Source organism: Anser brachyrhynchus, assembly GCF_964034855.1.
Source record: "Anser brachyrhynchus genome assembly, chromosome: 31".
Taxonomy (NCBI): domain Eukaryota; kingdom Metazoa; phylum Chordata; class Aves; order Anseriformes; family Anatidae; genus Anser; species Anser brachyrhynchus.
Window position 1 is genome coordinate 810,550 of NC_137724.1, and position 23,261 is coordinate 833,810.

Sequence of the window (23,261 nt, forward strand, 5' to 3'; positions counted from 1 at the left end):
AATCAGGAAGCCGTTAAGGCAATGGTGCTGGGAGATTTTAGTAGCTGACTAGATACAGAACATAAAGCAGCTAAAGAACCTTTAGTAAAGATTCAATTAGGGGTCACGGAAGTGAGGTTCTTGATAGATACAGGAGCAACATATTCAGTGTTAAATAGTTTAAGATGACTACAATAATTGGAGCCACGGGGAAGCAGGAAGAACGGCCATTCTTACAACCTCTTGATATGTGCTTTGGAGGTAAGGAATTAACCCATGAATTTTTGTATGTACCAGAATGCCCAATTCCACTCTTGGGATGGGATTTATTAGCTAAATTAGATGCAACAATAACCTTTGAGGATGGAGAATTAATAATGAAGGTACCTGAGTCCAAAATAGGACAAATCCTGATGATCAAAGATAAACTCTTTGTTAAAATTCCAAGAGAAGTAGAAAATGCAGTATGGGAAACAGGTATACCAGGGAAATCAAAACTGGCACAACCGGTAAAGGTGGAATTAAAGGATGGAGCCAGACCTGTTTGAATCAAACAATATCCACTCAAGATAGAAGCTAGACAGGGAATAGTGAAAATTATTGACAAATTTTTTCAATATCAGATTTTGGAGGAATGTAAATCGGAATATAATACTCCATTTTTTCCAGTAAAGAAGCTGAATGGCGAATATAGATTGATATAAGATCTTGGAGCAATAAATGAAATAACAAAGGACATTCACCCGGTAGTAGCTAACCCTTACACATTGTTAACATCTGTGAGAGAGAAATACAAATGGTTTACCGTAATAGATTTAAAGGATACCTTCTTTTGCATACCTCTTGATAAAGATAGTAGGAAATTATTTGCCTTTGAATGGGAAAACCTGCAAAATGGACGGAAGACACAATTAACTTGGACAAGACTTCTGGAAGGCTTCAAGAATAGCCCGACCCTCTTCGGGAACCAGCTGGCCAAGGAACTGGAAATCTGGACAATGCAAGGACAAATACAGGTACCCAGAAGTCAGTATTTGTTGTTACAATATGTAGATGATATTTTGATTGCCACAGAGAATGAGTCACTCTGCACCCAAATAACCGTTGAGATTTTAAATCAGTTAGGAATGGGTGGCTATAAAGTTTCAAAAGAAAAGACACAAATAGTTTGCTCAACTGTAACATATTTGGGGTGTGAGATCTCTCAGGGACAAAGATGTCTGGGCATCAATGGGATAAAAGCTATATGTGCTATCCCAGAACCTCAGAATCTCCACGAGCTAAGAGCCTTTTTAGGAATGGCTGGGTGGTGCAGACTATGGATAGCGGATTATGGACTTATAGCTAAGCCTCTTTACGAAGCTCAGAAGGCACAGAATTTTATTTGGGGAAAAATACAGAAAGAAGCTTTTAAGAAACTTAAAGACGCTCTAACGAAGTCACCAGCTTTGGGTCTACCAGATTCATCAAAAGATTTCCAGTTATTTGTACATGAAAGGCAATGACTAGCATTAGGGGTACTAACCCAGCGGCTGGGAAGCTGGTAAAGGCCTGTGGGATACTTTTCCAAACAATTGGATGCTGTAAGTGCAGGGTGGCCTTCATGTTTGCAAGCAGTGGCAGTAACAGTTCTCTTAATCCAGGAAGCAAGGAAACTTACCTTGGGAAAACATATTGAAGTTTTTGTACCACATTTTGTAACAACCATTTTGGAGCAAAAGGGGGGCCACTGGTTATCACCCAGCCGGATGATGAAATACCAGGCAATATTAACTGAACAAGATAATGTAACCTCTAAAATGACTAACTTGTTAAATCCAGCAGTATTTCTAGGAACTGTTCCAGAAGAAGGACCATTGGAACACAATTGTGTGGAAATAATTGAACATACTCATGCTAGCCGTGAAGATTTGAAGGATGTACCCCTTGAAAGGTATGACTGGGAGCTTTTTACTGATGGTAGTAGTTTTGTGGAAAATGGAACACGATATGCAGGGTATGCAGTGACAACCCTGAAAACACTGATTGAAGCAAAACCTTTACCACCTGGAACATCGGCACAGCGAGCAGAACTGATAGCTCTAACTCGAGCACTGGAACTGAGCAAAGAAAAGATGGTAAATATTTGGACAGATTCAAAGTATGACTTTGGAGTAGTTCATGTTCATGGAGCATTATGGAAAGAAAGAGGGCTGTTGTCCTCACAAGGGGCCAACATAAGGTATCAAGAGGACGTGTTAAATTTAATAAATGCAGTACAAAAACCAAAACAAGTGGCTATTATACACTGTAAAGCCCATCAAGGAGGAACCTCGAAAATATCAGAAGGGAATCGGTTGGCAGATCGAGCAGCTCGACAAATTGCTCGGGAGGTGTGGAGTGTGATGGCTCTGGTACCACTCAAGGTAGGCCCCACTCATCTTAATCTTCCCAAGGAACCAAGATACTCATCAGAGGATGAGAAATTAGCAAATCTCCTAAAGGCCTGAAAGAACTCTGATGGATGGTATGTAACCGCTATGGGCCAAGTAGTACTACCCCCTTTGGAGATGCGGGAAATACTTCAGATAAGACATAACGAGTGTCACTGGGGCACAGAGGCAACGGTAACATTTTTAAAATGTAGCATTATCTCTACACATATGTTAACAATGGCAAAGTCAGTAGTGTCAAAGTGTGAGATTTGTTTGAAAAATAATCCAGTAGCAAGAAAACATGCTGAAATGGGAAGAGTGAGAGTAGGAATAGAACCAGGAGATTACTGGCAAATTGATTTTGTAGAGTTACCTAGGACTAGGGGATATAGGTATCTGTTAGTAGGGGTTGACACCTTTTCTGGATGGCCAGAGGCCCTTCCCTGTTGCACCAATCAAGCTAAAGAGACAGTAAAATGGTTATTACAGGAAATCATTCCGAGGTTTGGGTACCGTTAAGAATATCCTCAGATAGGGGACCGCACTTTCTTGCATCTGTGGTTAAAGACGTAAGCAGGCTATTAGGAATTTCTTGGAATTTATATACTGCATGGAGTGTACAGATTTCTAAAAGGTCGTATTGACCATTGCTGCATCCACATTCCAAATGTGACTATTGATGTAGAACATGACATAGAACAGCTGGCTCAAATGGAACGAGATGCAGAACAGGAAGAGAAAGATATGACAGCAAGCTGGTTGGACAAAATTTTTAGCAGATGGAATATTAGTAATCGGGTCAAATCCTTACTGGAGACAGTAATTATATTGGTAATTGTAGGGGTATTAATTTGGTTAACATTTGTAATGCTGAAAAGTCTAATCCTGAAGAAGACAACCTGGAACCGGAAAGTGATGCAGACCATTGCTCGGCACATGGAGCCACATCCACAAAACCCTCCACCGGCATATGACAATTTTCGATTTCAGAGAGAACCTGAGGAACCCAGAGGTTAAAGATGGCATCCATTTCAGATTAAATGAACCTGGCCAGAAAAACGAATACAACATAAAGCAGAAGTAGTGGATTTACGGAATGCTGTGACAATCCTAATCTTTGTAATTTTCTTGATTATGTTATTGATGTATGCTGAGCGCAAGACATTTTAATCAGTTAGTGAAAGCATTCGCCCTCCTTGAAGGAGTGAAATAATTTCAAAGGGGGGAAGTGTTGGTAAAAGTTAACATGGCAACAGGTGTATTAGTAGTAAAACCAGTATTGCTGCTAAAGTGCATACCATAAATGCTCTTTTGATCTAGAGATAGTAGTTAGGATAAGTATTAGGGGTATCTGGGAGATTATTGCTAGGTGAATAAATGGTTTGGAAACTAATTTAAATACCACTGAAATCCAATGTAATCAGTAAAGTATCTAAGTAACGGAAAAAGGGACCAATCAGATTAATAAAAGGGCTGTGATTAAAGAGGATGGAATATACATTCATCCAATGAATATGAAGATAACTGATGATTACGAGTATATTATGCAAATGTGTGTTTCTAAAGAGTATAAATGTTTGTTGTGAAGAAGAAGAAGAAGAAGAAGAAGAAGAAGAAGAAGAAGAAAGAAGAAGAAGAAGAAGAAGAAGAAGAAGAAGAAGCAGCAGCAGCAGCAGCAGCAGCAAAACACAGTCCTGGAAGGGGATGTACTGGGGTTCATTACTGGAGAGTGAAGGGATCTTTATGAGTACTGAAAAAAAATCCACGTCATCAGTTTCCACACTGCATCCTTGAGCACCTGGTTCCTCATGCTGTAGATGAGGGGGTTAAGAGTTGGAGGCACCACGGAGTACAGAACTGCCAGCAAAAGATTCAGGGAAGAGGAAGAGATGGAGGAAGGCTTCAGGTAGGCAAATGTGACAGTAATAAGAAACAGGGAGACGATAGCCAGGTGAGGGAGGCATGTGGAAAAGGCTTTGTGCCGTCCCTGCTGCGAGGGTATCCTCAGCACAGCCCTGAAGATCTGCACATAGGACAGCACAAGGAAGGCAAAACACCCAAATAGTAAACAGGCACTAACCACAAGAAGCCGAACCTCTCTGAGGTAGGCATCTGAGCAGGAGAGCTTAAGGATCTGGGGAATTTCACAGAAGAACTGGTCCAGGGCATTGCCTTGGCAGAGGGGGAGGGAAAAGGTATTGGTAGTGTGCAGCACAGCATAGAGAAAAGTACTGCCCCAGGCAGCTGCTGCCATGTTGACACAAGTTCTGCTGTCCATTGTCCCATAGTGCAGGGGTTTGCAGATGGCAACATAGCGGTCATAGGCCATGATGGTGAGAAGAGAAAACTCTGCTGCGACAAAGACAACAAAGAAAAAGACCTGGGTAGCACAGCCTGCATAGGAAATGGCCCTGGTGTCCCAGAGGAAATTGGCCATGGCTTTAGGAACAGTGGTGGAGACTGAGCCCATGTCGATGAGGGCGAGGTTGAGGAGGAAGAAGTACATGGGGGTGTGGAGGCGGTGGTCGCAGGCTACGGCTGTGAGGATGAGGCCGTTGCCCAGGAGGGCAGCCAGGTAGATGCCCAGGAAAAGCCCGAAGTGCAGGAGCTGCAGCTCGTGTGTGTCTGCGAATGGCAGGAGGAGGAACTCGTTGGGGAAGCTGCTGTTGGACATTGGCTGCCTCTGGGCATGGTTGCGTGTCCATGTTGGAAAAGACAGAGACATGTTACAGAGACTTCTCTGAGCAAAAACTAAACTATATTTCACAGAAAACATCCTCACCAAGACTGCATCCTCACTGCATCTTCATCTGAAGAAGACTTGCTCCTTCCTGGAGCTCTGGGTTTCTCTGCCTAAGAGTGCCTCAGGGACCACGCAGATCCTCTGTAGGCTCAGCAGGAGTCAGTACTGCCCTACAGTATACGGTAAAGAACACCAGAGATGGATCTCAGGCGTCCACTGGCCAGAGACATCTCCCCATTTACAAGTGCTGAGAAGGCCATCCAACAATCCCACAAGAAACAATGAAGGTGGTGTTGGTGTTGTCTGTAGGCTAAAGGGTGTGGAGTGAAGTTATGAGGTTCCTCAAAGACCTACACATCTCTTTCAGTGTAATGCTCTATGAGTTTCAGACCCTCCTACAATCCTGACAACACCATTATCATACCCCTGACTGCCCTCCAAAGCAGGAAGCTGAAAGCAGAGAACTCAAAGAGTGCCTTCCCTTCAGGTACTGCAGGTGTTGGTCTTCCCTCTCAAGAATCTCCCCTAGAGATGCCCTGGGGGTGCTGTGGAGCTGTGAGCAGCCTACCCCAGGCAGCAGCCCCTGCCAGCAGCAGGACCCTGCCCTGCCCTGCTCTGCTAGGGGGGCTCCTTCCACCCAAAATTTCTCCCCGCAGCGCCCTGGGCAGCTCCCCGGGCAGGCTGAGAGCTGAGCCTGGCAGGCAGCAGAGGCCCTGCCCCGGCACACAGCCCCTGGGGCACAGCAGGGACCCTGCTCTGCACCACAGCCCTGGGCACCCCTACCTGCACCCCGGCTGCACAGACTGCGGCGAGCCACATGAGAAAGAACCCTCACGTCCTGTAACTCTGACAGCTTTGGCAGATAAAACTGGTCTGCTCTGGAACTTGTATTCTCCTCTTATTCGAAAAAAACTCTGAGAGTTCTCCTGAAAGCTCCAATAGGCTATGGGATTTGCCAGCAAATCTGGGGATGGCACCAGGAACAACAGCTGCACTGCCCTGCAGCCAGAGACTTACCCTGTTCAGGGCTGGGAAGATTTCTCCAACACTGAGCTCTCAGCAGCCCCCCTCCACGCTGCCTTTAACATCTCCCTCCCTTCTCTCAGCCGCCCTTGTCCCCTGCACGCAGTGCCCCCAGCCCTGCTGCGCTGTGCAGAGGAGCTGCTCCTGGGCAGAGCTGTCTCTCTGCAGCGCTGCCCGCTTGCCAGGATCTCCCCTTGGGCCCAGGAGCCCAGCCCAGCTCAGCAGCACAGGGAGTTCTTGACAAGTCCCTGGGCCTCCAGGGAAATCAACTCTGAATCAAACTGATGCAATCACTGTTCTTCCTTATGTCAGCTAGAGACAGACACCTACTTCCAGTGTTATCTTTTCTCCTATATCACAATAGGAGTTCCTTATGGGAATCATCTTTTCCTGTCCTTTTATTAGTTAGGACACCCACAGATTGACAGACAGTTGTATTCCATTTCTTCCAAGCACTTGTTAACATTCAGGAGAATGAATTTTTTTCACAGCAAATGAAATCCCTCTGTCTACACAGACTACACAACCAATTGTTAGCCAGAATGCTCAGAGAATCATAGAATATTTGGGGTTAGAAGGGACCTTAAGGTCTAGTTCCAGTCCCTGTGAAATCGGTAGAGTCACCTCCCACTAGATCAGGTTGCTCAAGGTCCCAACCAACCTGACCTTGGACACTACCAGGGATGACGCAAACCTGACCAACAAGTGATAAAGGAGGCAGTGAGGGAGCCAGTCCTGGTCAGTCACACTGACTGGTGGGAGCACGGGAGACGGAGAAAATGTTTCGTCCAGCAAGGTTATCTGACCAGGAACCTTGTCAGTTGGGAAACCAAGGGAAAGGGGGGAATATTGGTAACAGGGGATGTCCTATGAGGAGAGGCTGAGGACACTTTGGGTTGTCTAGTCTGGAGAAAAGAAGGCTGAGGGGTGACCTCACTGCTCTCAGCCACTGTCTTAGGAGGGCAAGCGGAGAGGGAGGTGATGATCTTTTCTCCCTGGTAACTGATCACAGAATGTGTGGGAATGGCACGTAGATGCACCGGGGGATATTCAGACTGGACAGCAGGAAACATTTTCTGTACTGTGAGGGTGGTCAAACACCGGAACAGGCTTCCTTGAGACCTGGTTGTTGCCCCAGGTCTGTCAGTGTTCAAGAAGCATTTGGACATTGTCCTCATTAATATGCTGTAACTTTTCTTTACCCCTGGAGAGGTCAGGCAGTTGGACTAGATGATCTTTGAGCGTCTCTTCCAACTGAACTATTCTGGTCTAGTCTAGTCTAGTCTAGTCTAGTCACTACACATGTGTGTAGGCCCCATTTATGTATTGGAAGGCCACAATAATGTCTCCTGGAGTCTTCTTTTCTTCAGGCTAATCCCAGCTCTCTCAGCCACTCTCCACAGGACATGTATTTGGTGTGCCTTTGGTAGTCAGATGGTAGGCTGCAGGGGGTGCTGGATGGTGAGGAACATCAATTTGAACACTTTGGGTTAGCTCTCCTGGCTGTGTCCCATCACAATGTCCTGCACAACTCCAAACTACATGGCGTGGGGGCAGTATGAGAAACAGAAAACCTTGATGCTGTGCAGACACAGTCCATGACTGTTTCTAAACTCTCTCAAAGCCAGTTACCCTCTGCACTAAAACACCTCTGCCCTGAAGAACCTCTGCGCAACATCTGTCTTGAAGAGTGTTTGTTTTGTTTTCATCTTTCCTTTAACATGTGACCAAGTCTTGGAAGACAGAAGATGGTACAAAAGTCTTTGTTTGGAAGACAAAATTGAGGCTGAACTGAGAAATTATCCTGGTATCAGTTAGGATAATTTTCCTCCTAGTAGCTGGTAGGGTGCTATGTTTTGGAATAGGATGAGAAGAGTGCTGATAACATGCTGATGTTTTAATTGTTGCAAAGCAGTGCTTACACTGAGCCAAGGACTTTTCAGCTTCTCACTGTGTACTGCCAACGGGCAGGCTGGGGGTGCAGCAGGAGCTGGGAGGGGACAGACCCAGGACAGCTGACCCAAAGTGGCCAAAGGGGTATTCCATACCATCTGACATCATGCTAAACAATATATAGGGGTGGCTGGCCAGGGTGGGGAGGCAGCTGCTTGGGGATAGGCTGGGCATCGGTCAGCGGGTGGTGAGCAATTGCATTGTGCATCACTTGTTTCGTACACGTTATTATTAGTAATACTATTATTATTATTATCCTGTCTTAATAAACTGTCTTTAACTCACAGACTTCACTTTCCCATTTTTCTCCCCCATCCCAGAGAGGGAGGGGGGTGGATGAGTGAACGGCTGTGTGGTGTTCAGCTGCCGACTGGGTTAAACCACAACAGACGGACATTCTGCTAGCCACCAGGATTGGTCCAAGATGACCAAGAGTGGCTGTGCAAGGACACCAGCCAGCTCCTTCTGCTCTCATGGGTGAATCCCATCGGGTCCCATAGGCTTGTGTCATTTGGTCAAATATGCCCTGACTTGATCCACTCCCACCAAGTGTACATCTTCCTTGCACCTGACTTTTCCCCGTTCTCTATGACCTGGGATTCCAAAAGGACAACCATGACAGTAGGGATTGAGGTGAAGAAGGAATTCAGCACCTCAGCCTTTACCCTGTCCTGTGTCAGCAGTTCCAGGACCACATTCAGTAGTGGGTCCACATATTCCTGAGCCTTTCTTTAGCCACCTATACACTTCTAGAAACCCTTCTGTTGTGGTTTAACCCGGTCAGCAGCTAAGCACCACACACCCTCCCCCCTCCCTCTCTGGGATGGGAGAGAGAAACGGGAAAGTGAAGCCTGTGAGTTGAGATAAAGGCAGTTTATTAAGACAGGAATATAATAATAAAAATAATAATGATAGTGATAATGATAATAGTATTAATAATAATAATGTGTAAGAAACAAGTGATGCACAATGCAATTGCTCACCACCCGCTGACCGATGCCCAGCCTATCCCTGAGGAGCCGGCCCCTCCACCCTGGCTAGCCACCCCTATATATTGTTTAGCATGACATCAGATGGTATGGAATACCCCTTTGGCCAGTTTGGGTCAGCTGTCCTGGGTGTGTCCCCTCCCAGCTCCTGCTGCACCCCTATCCTGCTCGCTGGCAGGACAGAGCAAGAAGCTGAAAAGTCCTTGGCTTAGTGTAAACACTGCTCTGCAACAATTCAAACATGTTATCAGCGCTCTTCTCATCCTAATCCAAAACACAGTACCCTACAGCTACTAGGAGGAAAATTAACTCTATCCTAACGGAAACCAGGACACCTTCATACTCTCTTAGACATCCTTGGCCAAATTCCTTTAGAGCTGGGCTTTAGATTTCCAACATTCAACCCTACAGACTCAGACAAGACCTCTGTATTCTTCTCAGGTTATTAGAGGCCTTCTGAGGTCTCTATGCTAATTTCTGTGTTGGAGTTTGGCCAGAACCTCCTGGTTCATCCATGCAGGCCTCATGCCATTTTTGCCTGATTTCGTCTTTCTTGGGATGGACTGCTCTTGATGTTGGAGGAGGTGATCCTTGACTATTCACCAGCTTTCTTGGACTGTTCTTCTCCCCAGAGCCTTATCCCACAGTGTTCTTCCAGGCAGATGTTGAAAAAGCCAAAGACGGCTCTCCTGAAGACCAGAGTTGTGAGCTTGCTATTTGTTGGCTATGCTGCCCTCCTGCAGGATCAACTCCACCATAGTCACTGCAGGGAACATTGTTGACTCATCCAGAGCTTACCATGAGTACTGCAGTTCTGGGCACCACAGTACAAAAAGGACATTAAACTGTTGGAGAGTGTCCAGAGGAGGGCGACGAAGATGGTGAAGGGCCTAGAGGGTAAGACGTATGAGGAGCGGCTGAGGTCACTAGGCCTGTTCAGCCTGGAGAAAAGGAGGCTGAGGGGGGACCTCATCGCAGTCTACAACTTCCTCCCGAGGGGGAGTGGAGAGGCAGGTGACCTATTCTCTGTTATCACCAGTGACAGGACCCGTGGGAACGGTATGAAGCTGAGGCAGGGGAAGCTTAGGCTGGACATCAGGAAGAGGTTCTTCACCAGAAGGGTGGTCGCACACTGGAACAGGCTCCCCAGTGAAGTAGTCACTGCACCAAGCCTGTCTGAATTTAAGAAGCGATTGGACTGTGCACTTAGTCACATGGTCTAAAATTTTGGGCAGACCTGTGTGGTGCCAGGAGTTGGACTTGATGCTCCTTATGGGTCCCTTCCAACTCGGGATATTCTATCATTCTATGATTCTATGAGCCACAGCCCCCAGATCCCCTTCTGCAGGGTTATGCTCCATCCACTTGTCCCTCAATCTGCATGTACGTCCTGGAATACACAGTCTGATGTGCACAATCTGGCATTAGTTCTTGTTACATTTAAAACGGTAGGCAACTGACCAGTGTTCAAATCTATCAAGATGTCTCTGTAAGGCCCCTCTATCATCAAGGGAATTGACAGAGCCTCCTAATTTAGTAGATGTAGGGCAGTCCACTCATGTGCCAACACTCTCAAAATCCTGTTTTTTCTCTCCTCCATCCTTTACTTATCCCTTGATATATCCATCAAGTTACAGACCAACCATTTTCAGGGTATGCCTCTCAGCAGTACCCTGAGATTCTTGGAGAGCAGCTTCACCACCACCAACAGCCCTCAGGGGCTGCAGAGATAGACTGAAAGCAAACCCATCTCTTGCCAGAGCGGCTTGTTCCAGCTCTGTTTCTCATTGTCACTGCAGACAGCAGGCAGAGCTTGGCATGGTCCCACAGCTGAGATGTGACAGCCCAAAGATGTACCGACACCCTCAGCCAGGAGCACAGACCAGAACAAGCTGCAGCCTGTGATTTCTGACATCCATGGAGTCACTGCCAAGGCATGGTGGGACAGGACATGCAGTTATGGGATCCTTCAGTGGGTGGGTACGGACTTCAGGACAGACAGGCTGGAATGATCCAGAGTTGGATTTCCTCACTGAAGCTGCTTGGATGTATGGAGCTCCTCTATGTGACCTATGAAACATTCCATGAGCCCTTGTGGGTGCCAATCAGAGAGGGGGTCACTAAGGGTGCTGTCATGGTGGGAGAAAAAGAACCTGCAGCCATGTCAAGGAAGTGGACATAGTCATTGTTAAGCACCCCAAAGAAGTCTCTGGATGTATGAGTCTGGGTCTCCCTGAGGGCTTTTTAACGTCCGTGCCATTTTCCAGAAGGGGAACAGAGCTGTGTGCAAACAGTCCAGGTGGTTTCTAGAGTGTCTTGGGATAGCTTCTTGGTCCAGCTGCCAGATGGTCCAACAGAGGTAATACAAAACTGGATCTGATACCTGCATGCCAGAAAGAGCTGGTCAGGGATGTGAAGATCCGTGTCAGCCCTGGCTGTCATGACCCTGAAATTGTGGGGTCCCAGATCCCAAGGGGTGTGAGGAAGGAGAATAAAAGACTTTTACTGGGGATCCCAGGTGAGCAGCACACAAGTGCAGAACAGTGGTTGGACACCTCACAAATTCTGTGCGGGGGTGAGGAGGCAACAAGGCCCTGGGGCTGGTTTCCTCTGGTGGTCCTCAGTGGAAGAGATGGCAGCCCTAGATAGCTGAGAGGACAAGGACCTCAGTTCTGTTGGTGGAGGTCCCAGCCACACCAGAGCCCTCAGCTATTCCCACCACAAGCTGTCCAATGCTTTTGCATGTCTGTGCTTGTTTCTCTGCAGGTAACTCCTATGTCACTTCAGAATAAGTGATAATACACCTTTTAGAAAGTACAGTCCCTAAATTACCCCTTCTTCATTAATTTTCTCCCACTTTTGGGGAGGAGAGAGAGTTGTTATAGGGGAGGTTTATAGGATTTAGCCAACTGCCAACGGACAGCTCCCAGGTTAGTGACAAGGTGCAAAGGAAGGCAACATTTTTAGGCAGTATACACTGACAAAATGCAAATACCTATATTACCAATCTCTAAAGTCCTAATGACTGCTAACTTGGACAACCTCTGTCACTTCAAATGTCAAATGGTATTTGCATTTGAACAACTCACTGCTCTTCTCAGTCTCCTGCAATTACCGTAATTAACTCAGAATCATATTTATCAATTGAGTCCTTGTGATCTCTTGCCTCAGCTTGTGAAAACGTGATTCCTGCCAGTCACCGTCTGGGTGTCCTGCCTAAAACTGAAAGAGGACAAGGTGATTTTTTGATGCAACTTCTCCTGATAGGAGAAATGGCACTGCTGGAAGTAAGTGTAGCTCCCCAGGTGTGGGAAGAAACATAAGGGGTAGCTTCAGTGAGTTTCAAAGCAGATTCCCCTGGAGGCCCAGGGACTTGTCAAGAGCTCCCTGTGCTGCTGAGCTGGGCCGGGCTCCTGGGACCAAGGGGAGCTCCTGGCAAGCGGGCAGCGCTGCAGAGAGACAGCTCTGCCCAGGAGCAGCTCCTCTGCACAGCGCAGCAGGGCTGGGGGCATGGCCAACGGGGGGGCAAAAGGGCGGCTGAGAGATGGGAGGGAGATGTTAAAGGCAGTGTGGAGGGGGGATGCTGAGAGCTCACTGCGGGAGAAATCTTCCCAGCTAACATGGTAAGTGTCTGTGTGAGGGCAGGCAGATACAGTATCCTAGAGGGTACTTCTATAGCTGCCTCTTCCCTTGGCTGAGAGGACTTGTCACAGGGGCTGCCCTGGCATCTCTAGTGCAGAAAATGGGGATATTCCTTGTACCAATGATTATCTTCTAAAGATTTCATTGGGACAGGAAGGGTTCCTTCTCACTGGGCTGGCTGCAGGCTGTGCAGGCAGGGTGCAGGCAGGAGTGCCCAGGGCTGTGGTGCAGAGCAGGGTCCCTGCTGTGCCCCAGGGGCTGTGTGCTGGGGCAGGGCCTCTGCCGCCTGCCAGGCTCAGCACTCAGCCTGCCCAGGGAGATGCCCAGGGTGCTGTGGGGCGCAGCTGTGGGTGGAAGAAGCCCCCAGTCAGGGCAGGGCAGGGCAGGGTCCTGCTGGTGCCCAGAGGCTTCCTGGGGCAGGTTGCTCACAGCTCCACAGCATCCCCAGACCATGTCAGAGGGGACTCTTCAGACAGAAGGTTAAGGCTGAGGCTGCTTGGTATGGTCTGTGCTGTCCAGAAACTGCACTTTCACCTCTCTTTGGTTTATCAGGATGGGAATGGAAACAGAGCTGTACAGAGTAGAAAGATTTTGAGTTTCTGTCACCTCGAATTTTATGAGGAAACTCAGAAAGGGCCTTCAGCACCCGCAAGCCTTCAGAAGGCAGCAGTGTCACCTTTCCAGTTTTATCAGGGCTTGTGTGACCTGCTCTTCAGCACCTGCACACACTGAGAGGGTGCAGGGCAGAGCTGAGCACACAGCAGATGGGATGGGTTCTGTGAGCACTGGCAGGGCACAGACGTGGGGACAGAGAAGCAGCTCCTTGTAGGAATGGCTGCAGGCAGCAGAGATGGGCAGGGAGAAAGGGAATTACAAAGGGAAAGCCTGCTGCAGAGGATAGACAGGCACCTCCTGCCATCCCCTGCATGGGGTATGGGGCCATTGGGTAAGTTAGCTCTTTGGGGCAGCAGGGTGGAGGTCACCCGAGGAGCAGTCTCAGACACAGCGTCCTGTGAAGGAGCCCCCAGGCAGGGAGTTTTCTTCCTTAGAGTACACTCACCCAGCACAAGGCGGAGTGCTAGCTGAGGAGCTGGAAGTACGCAATCCTGATCAGGGGAGAATGGAAGTGAGTGTGCAATGGTCAGTGAGAAACGGAGGGGATTCTGCTCAGAGACCCTGTCCTCACTGTCTGTGTGTTTTCCTCCATGGACAGGCAACCATGCCCTGAGGCTGCAAATGTCCAACAGCAGCTTCCCCAATGAGTTCCTCCTCCTGCCATTTGCAGACACACACGAGCTGCAGCTCCTGCACTTCGGGCTCTTCCTGGGCATCTACCTGGCTGCCCTCCTGGGCAACGGCCTCATCCTCACAGCCGTAGCCTGCGACCACCGCCTCCACACCCCCATGTACTTCTTCCTCCTCAACCTCGCCCTCCTCGACCTGGGCACTATTACCACCACTGTCCCCAAAGCCATGGCCAATTTCCTCTGGGACACAAGAATCATCTCCTACTTGGAATGTGTTGCTCAGATTTTTTTCTTTTTTCTTTTTCCTTTCAGCAGAGTTTTTTCTTCTAATAATCATGGCTTGTGACCGCTACGTTGCCATCTGCAAACCCCTGCAATACGGGACATTAATGGACAGCAGGACTTGTGTCAACATGGCAGCAGCTGTCTGGGGCAGTACTTTTCTCTATGCTGTGCTGCACACTGCCAATACCATTTCCCTCCCTCTCTGAGAAGGCAATGCCCTGGACCAGTTCTGTGAAATTCCACAGATCCTTAAGCTCTCCTGCTCAGATGCCTACCTCAGAGAGATCGGGCTTCTTGTGGTTAGTGTCTCTTTATCCTTTGGGTGTTTTGTTTTCCTTGCGGTGTCCTATGTGCAAATCTTCAGGGCTGTGCTGAGGATTTCGTCCGTGTGTGGACGGCACAAAGCCTTTTCCACGTGCCTCCCTCATGTGGTTAACTCCCTGGCTGTTAGTTTCTCCCTGTTTCTTAGTACTGCCACATTTACCTACCTGAAGCCCCCCTCCATCTCTTCCTCATCCCTGAATCTTTTGCTGGCAGTTCTGTACTCGGTGGTGCCTCCAGCAGTGAACCCCCTCATCTACAGCATGAGGAACCAGGAGCTGAAGGATGCAGTTTGGAAACTGATGACTGGATGTTTTTCAGAAGCAATAAACTGAATGCCTTCTTAATTTTACTCAGCAGAGACCTAGAAATGTTTGTTTGTTTGTTTGTTTGTTTTTTGTTTTTTTTCCTTATTAATTAATTTATTTGTTTAGTTTTACTTTGCTTTACTTCCCTTAGTGTTTTCCACAAAGAAATATAATTGTTCATCCCCTTCCTTCTTTTTATGTACCTTTTTTCTTTGACTCCAGGTCTTTGTATATATCATGGGCCAGGCTTTCTGTGTATTTAAATAAAGGGAAGGACCATGCAGTGACTTGCTTGCCTGAGATCCTTCCACAGAGACCTGTGGTGGAATTGCAGGGGCTCTTGGCTGTGTGCAGAGATGGAAGGGGAGAAGATTCCTGGCACAGCAGCACTGCCAGTGAACCCCAGGGATTGGTCTGTCCCAAGCTGCTCTCCCTTTCACCTCCCACGCTCTCCTTCAGAGCCCTTGTGTTGCTGTGAGGACTGATTGCTCTTGCGGCTTGCTCACCGTGCTGCTGTGGGGCAGTCCTGTGTCCACAGGCAGGGACAGGCCAGAGGCACTTCTCTAACACAGATGGCTCTGTACCAGCATCTCCAGCATAAAAGGGGATGTGCTGAGGGCAGTGCCTTCAGGCTCAGCTCTTCTCCTGAAGCTGCTCTCATGGATATTGCAAAGGAGTCAACTCAAAGGAGGCTCCTGTGGGTTTTTTTTGTTTGTTTGTTTCTCTGTGGGCTCATGGGGATGAGATCAGCTGATCACCCAGCATCAGCTTTTAAGCAGGGAGGGCTGATCCTGGTGTTGTCTGCTGGTGCCCCGCACCCATGGATATGGTGACTTCACCAGCCTGTGTCCACAGCATGCAGTAGGTGTGAAGGCAGGCAGGCATCTTTCTAGAGGGAAGTGGAAGCTGCCAGGAGAGCCCAGGGGATCATCAGGGACAGTGTGAGTCAGCGAGGCATGGAGCCCACAGAGCATGTCCCAGCACCTGGCTGGCCAACAGCAGGGAGGCAGAGCCCCTGAGGTCATAAAGGCCATCAGAAAGCTGCCCCCAACACGGTGACACATTTGGGGAGGCCAGGGGAAAGCTGGGAGAATAATGGTGGGAAATCTATAGGAGAGAAGATTGGCTTGGCTAACTGAAAGGAAAGATCTAAAAGAGGTGAGAGGGGTTCAGGTTAGGCTGGTGCTGCTGCAACACTTACTAGGAAAATATTCACGTCAAGCCCTGGCAATATTTCTAAGCAGTAGCCATAAGCCCTACCCCTACATCTAAATGCTACCCCTCTCTCTGCAAGGAATCCACTACTCTTATCCCTAACCTCAAACCTCATCTGGCACGGGTTAGCCAAGTCCCAAACCCACAAGGCCTTACCATAGCTCATTTCTCAGCCTATTCCTCAGCCTTTCGTCCCTAGCATTGAATTCCAGCCTTAACATGATTCCTCAACAGAGCCCTGAAGAAAATCCCAACAAATAACATAGTCTCTACACTAGACACAGACTAGAACCCAAAAAGCAGAAAACACAGGCCTCCTTCTAATACTCTGCCCAACCACTAACCCTGGAAGGCAAGATCTAATCCCTAAACCCTAACCTGATCACCTAATCCTCAAATCCTGCATTCCTATGATCTAGTCACCTAACTGAAGCAGTCTGGCCTCATGAAGCTGGGCAGGGCTTGAGAGGTTCTGCAGCAATCTCTTGGTCTTGGAGGAGGCAGGTGAGGTGACATGGATCTGGACATGTCACAGGGCTCAAGGAGGTGATGGATGGGGATGCTTTGCTGAAGTCAGATGTGCCTCACGATATCAGGAAGCAGCAGGAGGCCCATGGCTGTGCAGATGATTGTCAGGGCACTCCACACAGCTTGTTTGACTATTACTTGAACTCCACAGGCAGGAAATACTGCACTGAGCACTTTGGGGAGCTTTCCAGCCCAGACCAGGGTTAGCACATGCCCTGAGACAAGCTACAGTATCTCTGTGGTGGCCCCTTGGTCCTGCAATGGCCAGGTGTGTGTCACCCATTTTGTCCTGTAGGGAAATGCACGGGTGTGCAGAGGTGGCCCATGGTAGTGCAGTCCCTGGTGCTCTGGGGTGTGTGTATGTGTGTTTGGTTTGGTGCAAACACCTGGGCTGATTTCTAACTTCCCACCTAAGCAAAAGTGAGGAATAGCTCACCCCCTGCCAAAACCCTCCTTGTCTTATCTCTTCCATGGAGGGAATAGCCAAAAAACCTCAGAGCAGTTCTCCCAGGGTTTGCGTCTGTTGCATCCCCAAAGCAGCAGCAGTGCCTTGCCATTGCCTGCTCATGGGTCTGCTGCTGCTTGTCTGGGCTCTGTTTTTACTTTGAAGGTGGCAGGTTGTATTGGGCTTACATGGAAAGGGTTTTGTAGCAGGGGGGCTGCAGGACTGGTGTCTGTGAGGAGAGTCCAGAAGCTGCCCCTTGTTAGAGAAGAGCCACTTCCAGCTGGCTCCAAAAGGGACATGCTGCTGGCCAAACTCAGCCAATGAGTGATGCTGTTTGTACATCTGTGAGAGCATTTTAAAGAAAGGGGTAAAAATGGCATGCAGGAATAGCTGGGAGAGAAGACTGAGAAAATGTGAGAGAAAACAACCCTGCAGACACCAAGGTCAGTGAAGAAAGAGGGTGAGGTGGTGTTCCAGGTGCTGGAGAAGAAGTTCCCCTGCAGCCTGTGGCGCACCATGTTGGAGCAGATCTCCACACTGCAGCTGATGGAAGACCCCATGTGGGAGCAGGTGGATGTGGCCTGAAGGAGGCTGCAGTCCAGGGAGAGTTCCTGCAGGAGGAGACTGCATCAGAACTGTGGAGAGGAGCCCAGCTCTAGGCAGCCCCTCATGATGGGGCCTTTCTTCTGAGGAGAAACGGATATTCAACCCTTTGACAGATGCTGTGCAGGCAAGGACAGGACTCAGGATGGCATCGCCCTTCAGGAAGGAACTACCTTCGTGATTCCCTCAAAGGACAGAACTCCTGGCTGTGTCACAGCTTGAGTCACTGCACTGTGAATGCTGACCAAAGTCCCACCATGACAGATGCAAACTTGTGCTTCCCTAGCAGCCACTCCTCTAGTCTTCCTGAACTACCATTGACAGTGCAGACTCAAGCAAAGAGAGACAAAAGGGAATGCAAGAATACCCATGCTGTACAAACTCAACGACGATGATACATGCTAGCAAGTAACTGGAACAGGAGCTGAGCACCAGCTCATCACAAGCACCAGATTCATGCTTAGTTGGTTTGAAAGGAATGAGCACAGGGCATTAGAAAAAGCATAAAAGAAGGAGCTACATCTTCTCCTTGTGGACTCAGCAGCAGCAGCCCTGCAGAATGACAACCCATCTGGCCTCTCATGGCTTGGACAAGTGTACAGTTTGCTGCTTGAAGAACTGTCTGGAAGGCCATGCTTAAAGAGTCTGAGTGAAGAGCGATCAGTCCAGTTGGTGGACGGTCACCGGTGGCACTCCCAAGGCCTCAGTACTGGGTCCAGTTTTGTTTACTATTTTGATGGATGATCTGAATGAGAGAAATAAGTGCACCCTCAGTACATTTGCAGATGATAACAAGTTAGTTGGGACAGTTGATCTTCTTGAGGGTAGGAAAGGTTTGCAGAGGGATATGGAAAGGCTGGATTGATGGACTGAGTCCAATCACATGACATTCAACAATGATTAAGTGCCAGCTCCTGTACTTGGATCATAACAACCCCATGCAGCAGCATAGGCTTGGGGAAGAGTGGCTGGAAAGCTGCCCAGCAGAAAAGCACCTGGGGATGTTGGTCAACAGCCAGCTGAACATCAGCACCCACCCCCTGTCAAGGGCATGGATACTGACATCTTCCAATAGATCATTTGTGCTTATGAGGTCACTGTCAGCCGAATATCTGATAGGCCAGGAGCAGGCCCATGGCAGGTGAATGTTCCTCTGACGGCCAGTGGTGCCTGAGTAGCTGACAGGCCAAGAGCAAACATGGCCTGTGCTAGACGCTGTGAGGACCCTGGTGCCTGAGAAGCTTGTAGGCCAGGAATAAGCACATGGCTTGTGTGGGTCTGGGGGAGCTTATGACGTCATGTCAGTGATGGCACCCCATGCTTTATTACTCCTGCCATCCAACAGAAATCCCAGGCACCTGTCTACTGGTGCATCACACTTGTTCATAGGTGAGCAGAAAGCAAAGAGGTGTCTATGTGGTGCTCAGGTCAGTGGTGCCTGTGGAGCTGACAGACCAGCAGCAGGCCCACAGCTCTCGTAGGAGCTTGTGAGGTCACTGGTGCCTGAGAAGACGACAGGCAGGAAGGAGACCCATGCCTGGGGAATGGACTTGTGATGCCACTCTTGGCTGAGTAGTCAGTAGGCCAGGAGCAGGTGCATGGCTGTATAAGTTCTTGGGAGGTCACTGGAGCCTGACTACCTCCATGGCGAGTATGCATCAGCTGCACGGATATCAGAGAATCACAGAATCGCAGAATGGTTTGGGTTGTAAGAACCCTAGTGACCATCTAGTCCACACCCCCCCTGCTACAGGCAGGGACACCTTCCATTAGGCAACATGTGCTTATGAGGTCATGGTCAGCTGAGGAGTTGATAGGCCAGGAGCAGGCCCCTGGCCTGTGAATGCCATCTGGATGCCGGTGGTGCCTGTGTAACTAACTGGCTGAGAGCAAACATGGCCTGTGCTAGATGCTGTGAGGACCCTGGTGCCTGAGAAGCCAGTAGGCCAGGAATAAGCACATGGCTTGTGTGGGTCTGTGGGGAGCTCACTGGTGATCAATTAGCTGATAGGTCAGGGCAAGGCCCATGGATTGTCCAGGTACCTGTGAGGTCACTGGTGCCTGAGGAGCTGGCAGGCCTGGAGCAGGCCAAGAACTTGTGTAGGTGTTGGTGAGGTCATTGCTGTCTGAACACAGGCCAGGAGCAGGCCCATGGCGGGTGAGGATGCTATGGCATCACCCGGAGCTGGGTTGGACAGAATAATGAAATATCCCACGCTGGAAAGAACTGAAGATCAGTGAATCCATCTCCAGCCTCCAGACTAAAAAATAAGCTAGATGTATCTAAAAAACTATAAAAACTATAAATATATATTAAAAATATTAAAAATATAAAAATGTATATTTATAAAAATAAACATTTTAATATATAATATGTATAATAATAATAATATACTATATATAATATAATATAATAGAAGCAATATATATTACAATATGTAATTTAAATATATTATAAATATATAATCCATAATAATAAAATATAATAATACAATATAATAATATATATGTAAAATATATATGTATTTATAAAATATATTCTTTATTTAAAAATATTATATGTATATATATATATATATAAAATAAGCTATATGTCTGAGAGCATTCCAAGCAGTTCTTGAACCCTGCCAGGCTTGGTGCTGCGAGGAGGCTGGGAGGCAGCGCAGGGCCAGGCCTGGGCACGGGGCCAGGAGGAAACCACCGCCTTCCTGCCCGGGCGCCATGTCACGTGGGCTGCGGTTTGTGCACCTGCAGTGGCAGGCAGGCTCCAGCTCCCGACCCGCCGCGGGGAATAACGGCCCCTGGGTGACACGCTGAGAGCCAGGGAGACGCCTGAGGCTCTGGGCTGCAGCTCTGCTGCCAGGGCAGGCCCTGGACCAGCTCTGGCTGCTGCCAGGACCCCACAGGAGGCTCCCTGGGGAGGGACGGGCCAGCCAGCGCTCCCGGCATGGGGCTCGGGCCCTGCCCAAGGGCCTTTCCCAGCTGCTGCTGCCAGCACAGCGGGGGCTGTAGCAGGGGCAGGGGCTGGGCCCTTCCCAGCCTGACACAGCCCCGCTGCAGGCCCAGCCCCGTGGATCCCATGGCGCAGGGACGGCCGGACAATCGCACCTTGGGCTCTTGGACGCTACAGCTCAGGAAATGCTCCGTGCTCCCGGTCCCCACAGCGGGCTGCAAGGGGTGTCAGACCCATCTGCCCCCACACCCAGCCCTACCCCACGATGATCTCCCACCGCAGTGACGTGAGACCCGCAGCGGAGCCGTCCCTCATATATGGTCATGAAGAGCGCTGGAGAAGTTCATTGGAGAGCTGGGCTGCGTCGGAGGGGAGATAAGTGCCGATAACGTCTAAAAAGGTGCCTGCTGCTTCGATTGGCTCCTCCTGCAGCTGGGACAGCATCTGCACAGATATATTGCCCTCCCATCATCACCCCCAGTGCCTTGTGGGTCCGAGGAGCTCCAGCAGCAGTGCCGTGCTGTGAGGGCAGGAGCCTCAGGATGGGGACAGAGGGACTCCTGTCCCCTTGGGTGCTGTGGCTGCTCCTCTGGGTGCAGCCTTGCAGAGGTAAGTGCTTTGTACCACAGCCTGGGGCCAGCGGGCAGCAGCGGAGTCATTGGGACCCCCTCAGCAGCAGCGGGGTCATCAGGATCCCCCTGGGAGTGGGGTTGCTTTCCAGGCACCACTGAAATGAGAGGCAGAAGGTTCTCAGTCCCTCAGCCCTGTGCTTTAATCTGTGTCTCTCTGGGTGGGAGGGGGTAATCCATTTCCACAGCTCCCATGATTATGGCAGCCCATACCTGGCTGCATTTCCAGACACCGTGTCCTTGTGTACCCTTTTGGGACCCCTTGTTCCCCAGCACTGTCCCTCCGGAGATGGAGAAGGCCCAGACAGTAACAGCAGTCCTCAGCCATCTCCTGGGCACAGCCTATGTGTGGGGTGTCCTGGAGGGGTTGTGTGCTGCTCTCTGCCCCTGGGATTTGGGGAAACAGTGATCCCAGGAGGGCAGGTTGTGCCCCCCAGATGGAAGGGGACTGTGGCTTCTGCACCAGAGGTGACAGAGAGGTGTCCTTCCTGGGGGCCCTGGCCAAGCTTAGAGGCTGGGCTGACAGCAGGGATGAGGAGGGGACACAGGTGGGGGGAACCTTGTGAGTTTTTCTTTGTGCCCCCTGGGCAGACAGGAAGTCCCAGGGTTTTTGGTACATTTGGGAGGTGCCTGGGGCAAGTGGGACAGGGAGAAGTATGGGTCAAGGAACATGGGGCTGTTCAGGGGCTCCTGGGCTGGGGAGGAGTGGGAGCCCTGTGCAGGGCTGGGGGTGGTATGCAGGTGGGCATGGGCAGGGGCAGGGAGCCACTGGTGTGGGAGAAGGTGCTGAGGGCTGTGTGGCAGTGAATGGTGCAAGAGGGCTGAAGCTGGGCACCCCCAGCCCATTTCAGCCCATGGGGAGAGGAAAGACCCCCGCACCACCCCAGGGACAGGCCATGCAGGACAGGGCTCCCACCCTGGGGGCTGTGACTGTGCCTGATCCAGGGACAATCTCAGACCCGCAGTGTGGGGCTCGAAGCTCTCCTGACCCTTCCTGTGTTGTTGTTTGAAGGGGCTGTGGAGGTGAGGCTGGCGGATGGCGGCAGGCGCTGTGCTGGGAGAGTGGAGGTGAAACACCAGGGCCAGTGGGGGACCGTGTGCCATTACTACTGGGACATGTCCGATGCTGCAGTGGTTTGTAGGCAGCTGGGCTGTGGGGTTGCTCTTGAAGCTCCTCGGGATGCACACTTTGGGCAAGGATCTGGCCCCATTTGGATGGAGGAAGTTAAATGTCATGGCATGGAGACAGCCCTGTCTAACTGCTCGTATATAAGACGGGAGGTATCTTACTGCTCTCACAGGGAGGACGCTGGAGTGACATGTTCAGGTAAGGACTGAACTTGTTCCCTTCCTCTGGGACAAGGACACTTCTAAGGGACCTGGCTGTGACCTCAGGAAGCAACAAATGGACACCAGAACATGGCTCTGTGTGTCAAGTTGCACTCTGAGCTGGCTCTGTCACTGCTGGTGTCCCTTGTCCCTGGGGAAAGCCCAGTGGGAGCGCACCTAGCCCGGCCCTGAAGCTGGAGCAGCCAACCCTGAGGAGGTGCCCTGGACTGGGAGAGGAAAGCCCCCACCCTTCCCCATTGTGCTGGCTGGTTCCCACCTTTCTCCTCCCATTCACCCAGGCCCTGTCTGGCAGGCTGGTCCCTATGCCAGGGGAATCTAGAGCAACTCCCCCAGCCACCAGCAGCCTCAGGGAAGGGCGTGCCATGGCCCAGGTCTTTTGGGTTGTACCCCCAGCAGACAAGAGAACCTCGGCCAAAGCAGGAGGGCTGCTCAGAGGGCAGGAGCACTGGGCTTAGGCAGAGGAACAGGGTGGCAAGCAGCACCTTGTTCCTGTCCCAGGGTCACTCCATGAGAGCCAAACCCTGGAGACACAACCCCTCCAGGCCATGCTGACCCACTGCCCAGAGTCTCCTGCCTGCCCTGTGCCCCAGGGGCTGTGCCAGCACCTCCTGGCTCTTCTCAGTGCCTGCCTTTG

At 50.0% G+C, this 23,261-nt stretch overlaps 2 protein-coding genes and 1 long non-coding RNA gene across 3 annotated transcripts in view; all 3 read right to left on the minus strand.

Moving 5' to 3' along the window:
* LOC308184368 overlaps nt 1–23,261 on the minus strand; it is a 342,195-nt gene that overhangs the window by 257,131 nt on the left and 61,803 nt on the right. The window lies entirely within an intron of this gene.
* LOC308184345 (olfactory receptor 14A16-like) overlaps nt 1–23,261 on the minus strand; it is a 216,742-nt gene that overhangs the window by 180,779 nt on the left and 12,702 nt on the right. The window lies entirely within an intron of this gene.
* Nucleotides 1,880–8,056, minus strand: LOC308184332 (olfactory receptor 14I1-like). The gene has a single exon (XM_080571385.1). The coding sequence runs from the start codon at nt 5,167–5,169 to the stop codon at nt 4,135–4,137; it is 1,035 nt and encodes a 344-aa protein (XP_080427511.1). The 5' UTR covers nt 5,170–8,056; the 3' UTR covers nt 1,880–4,134.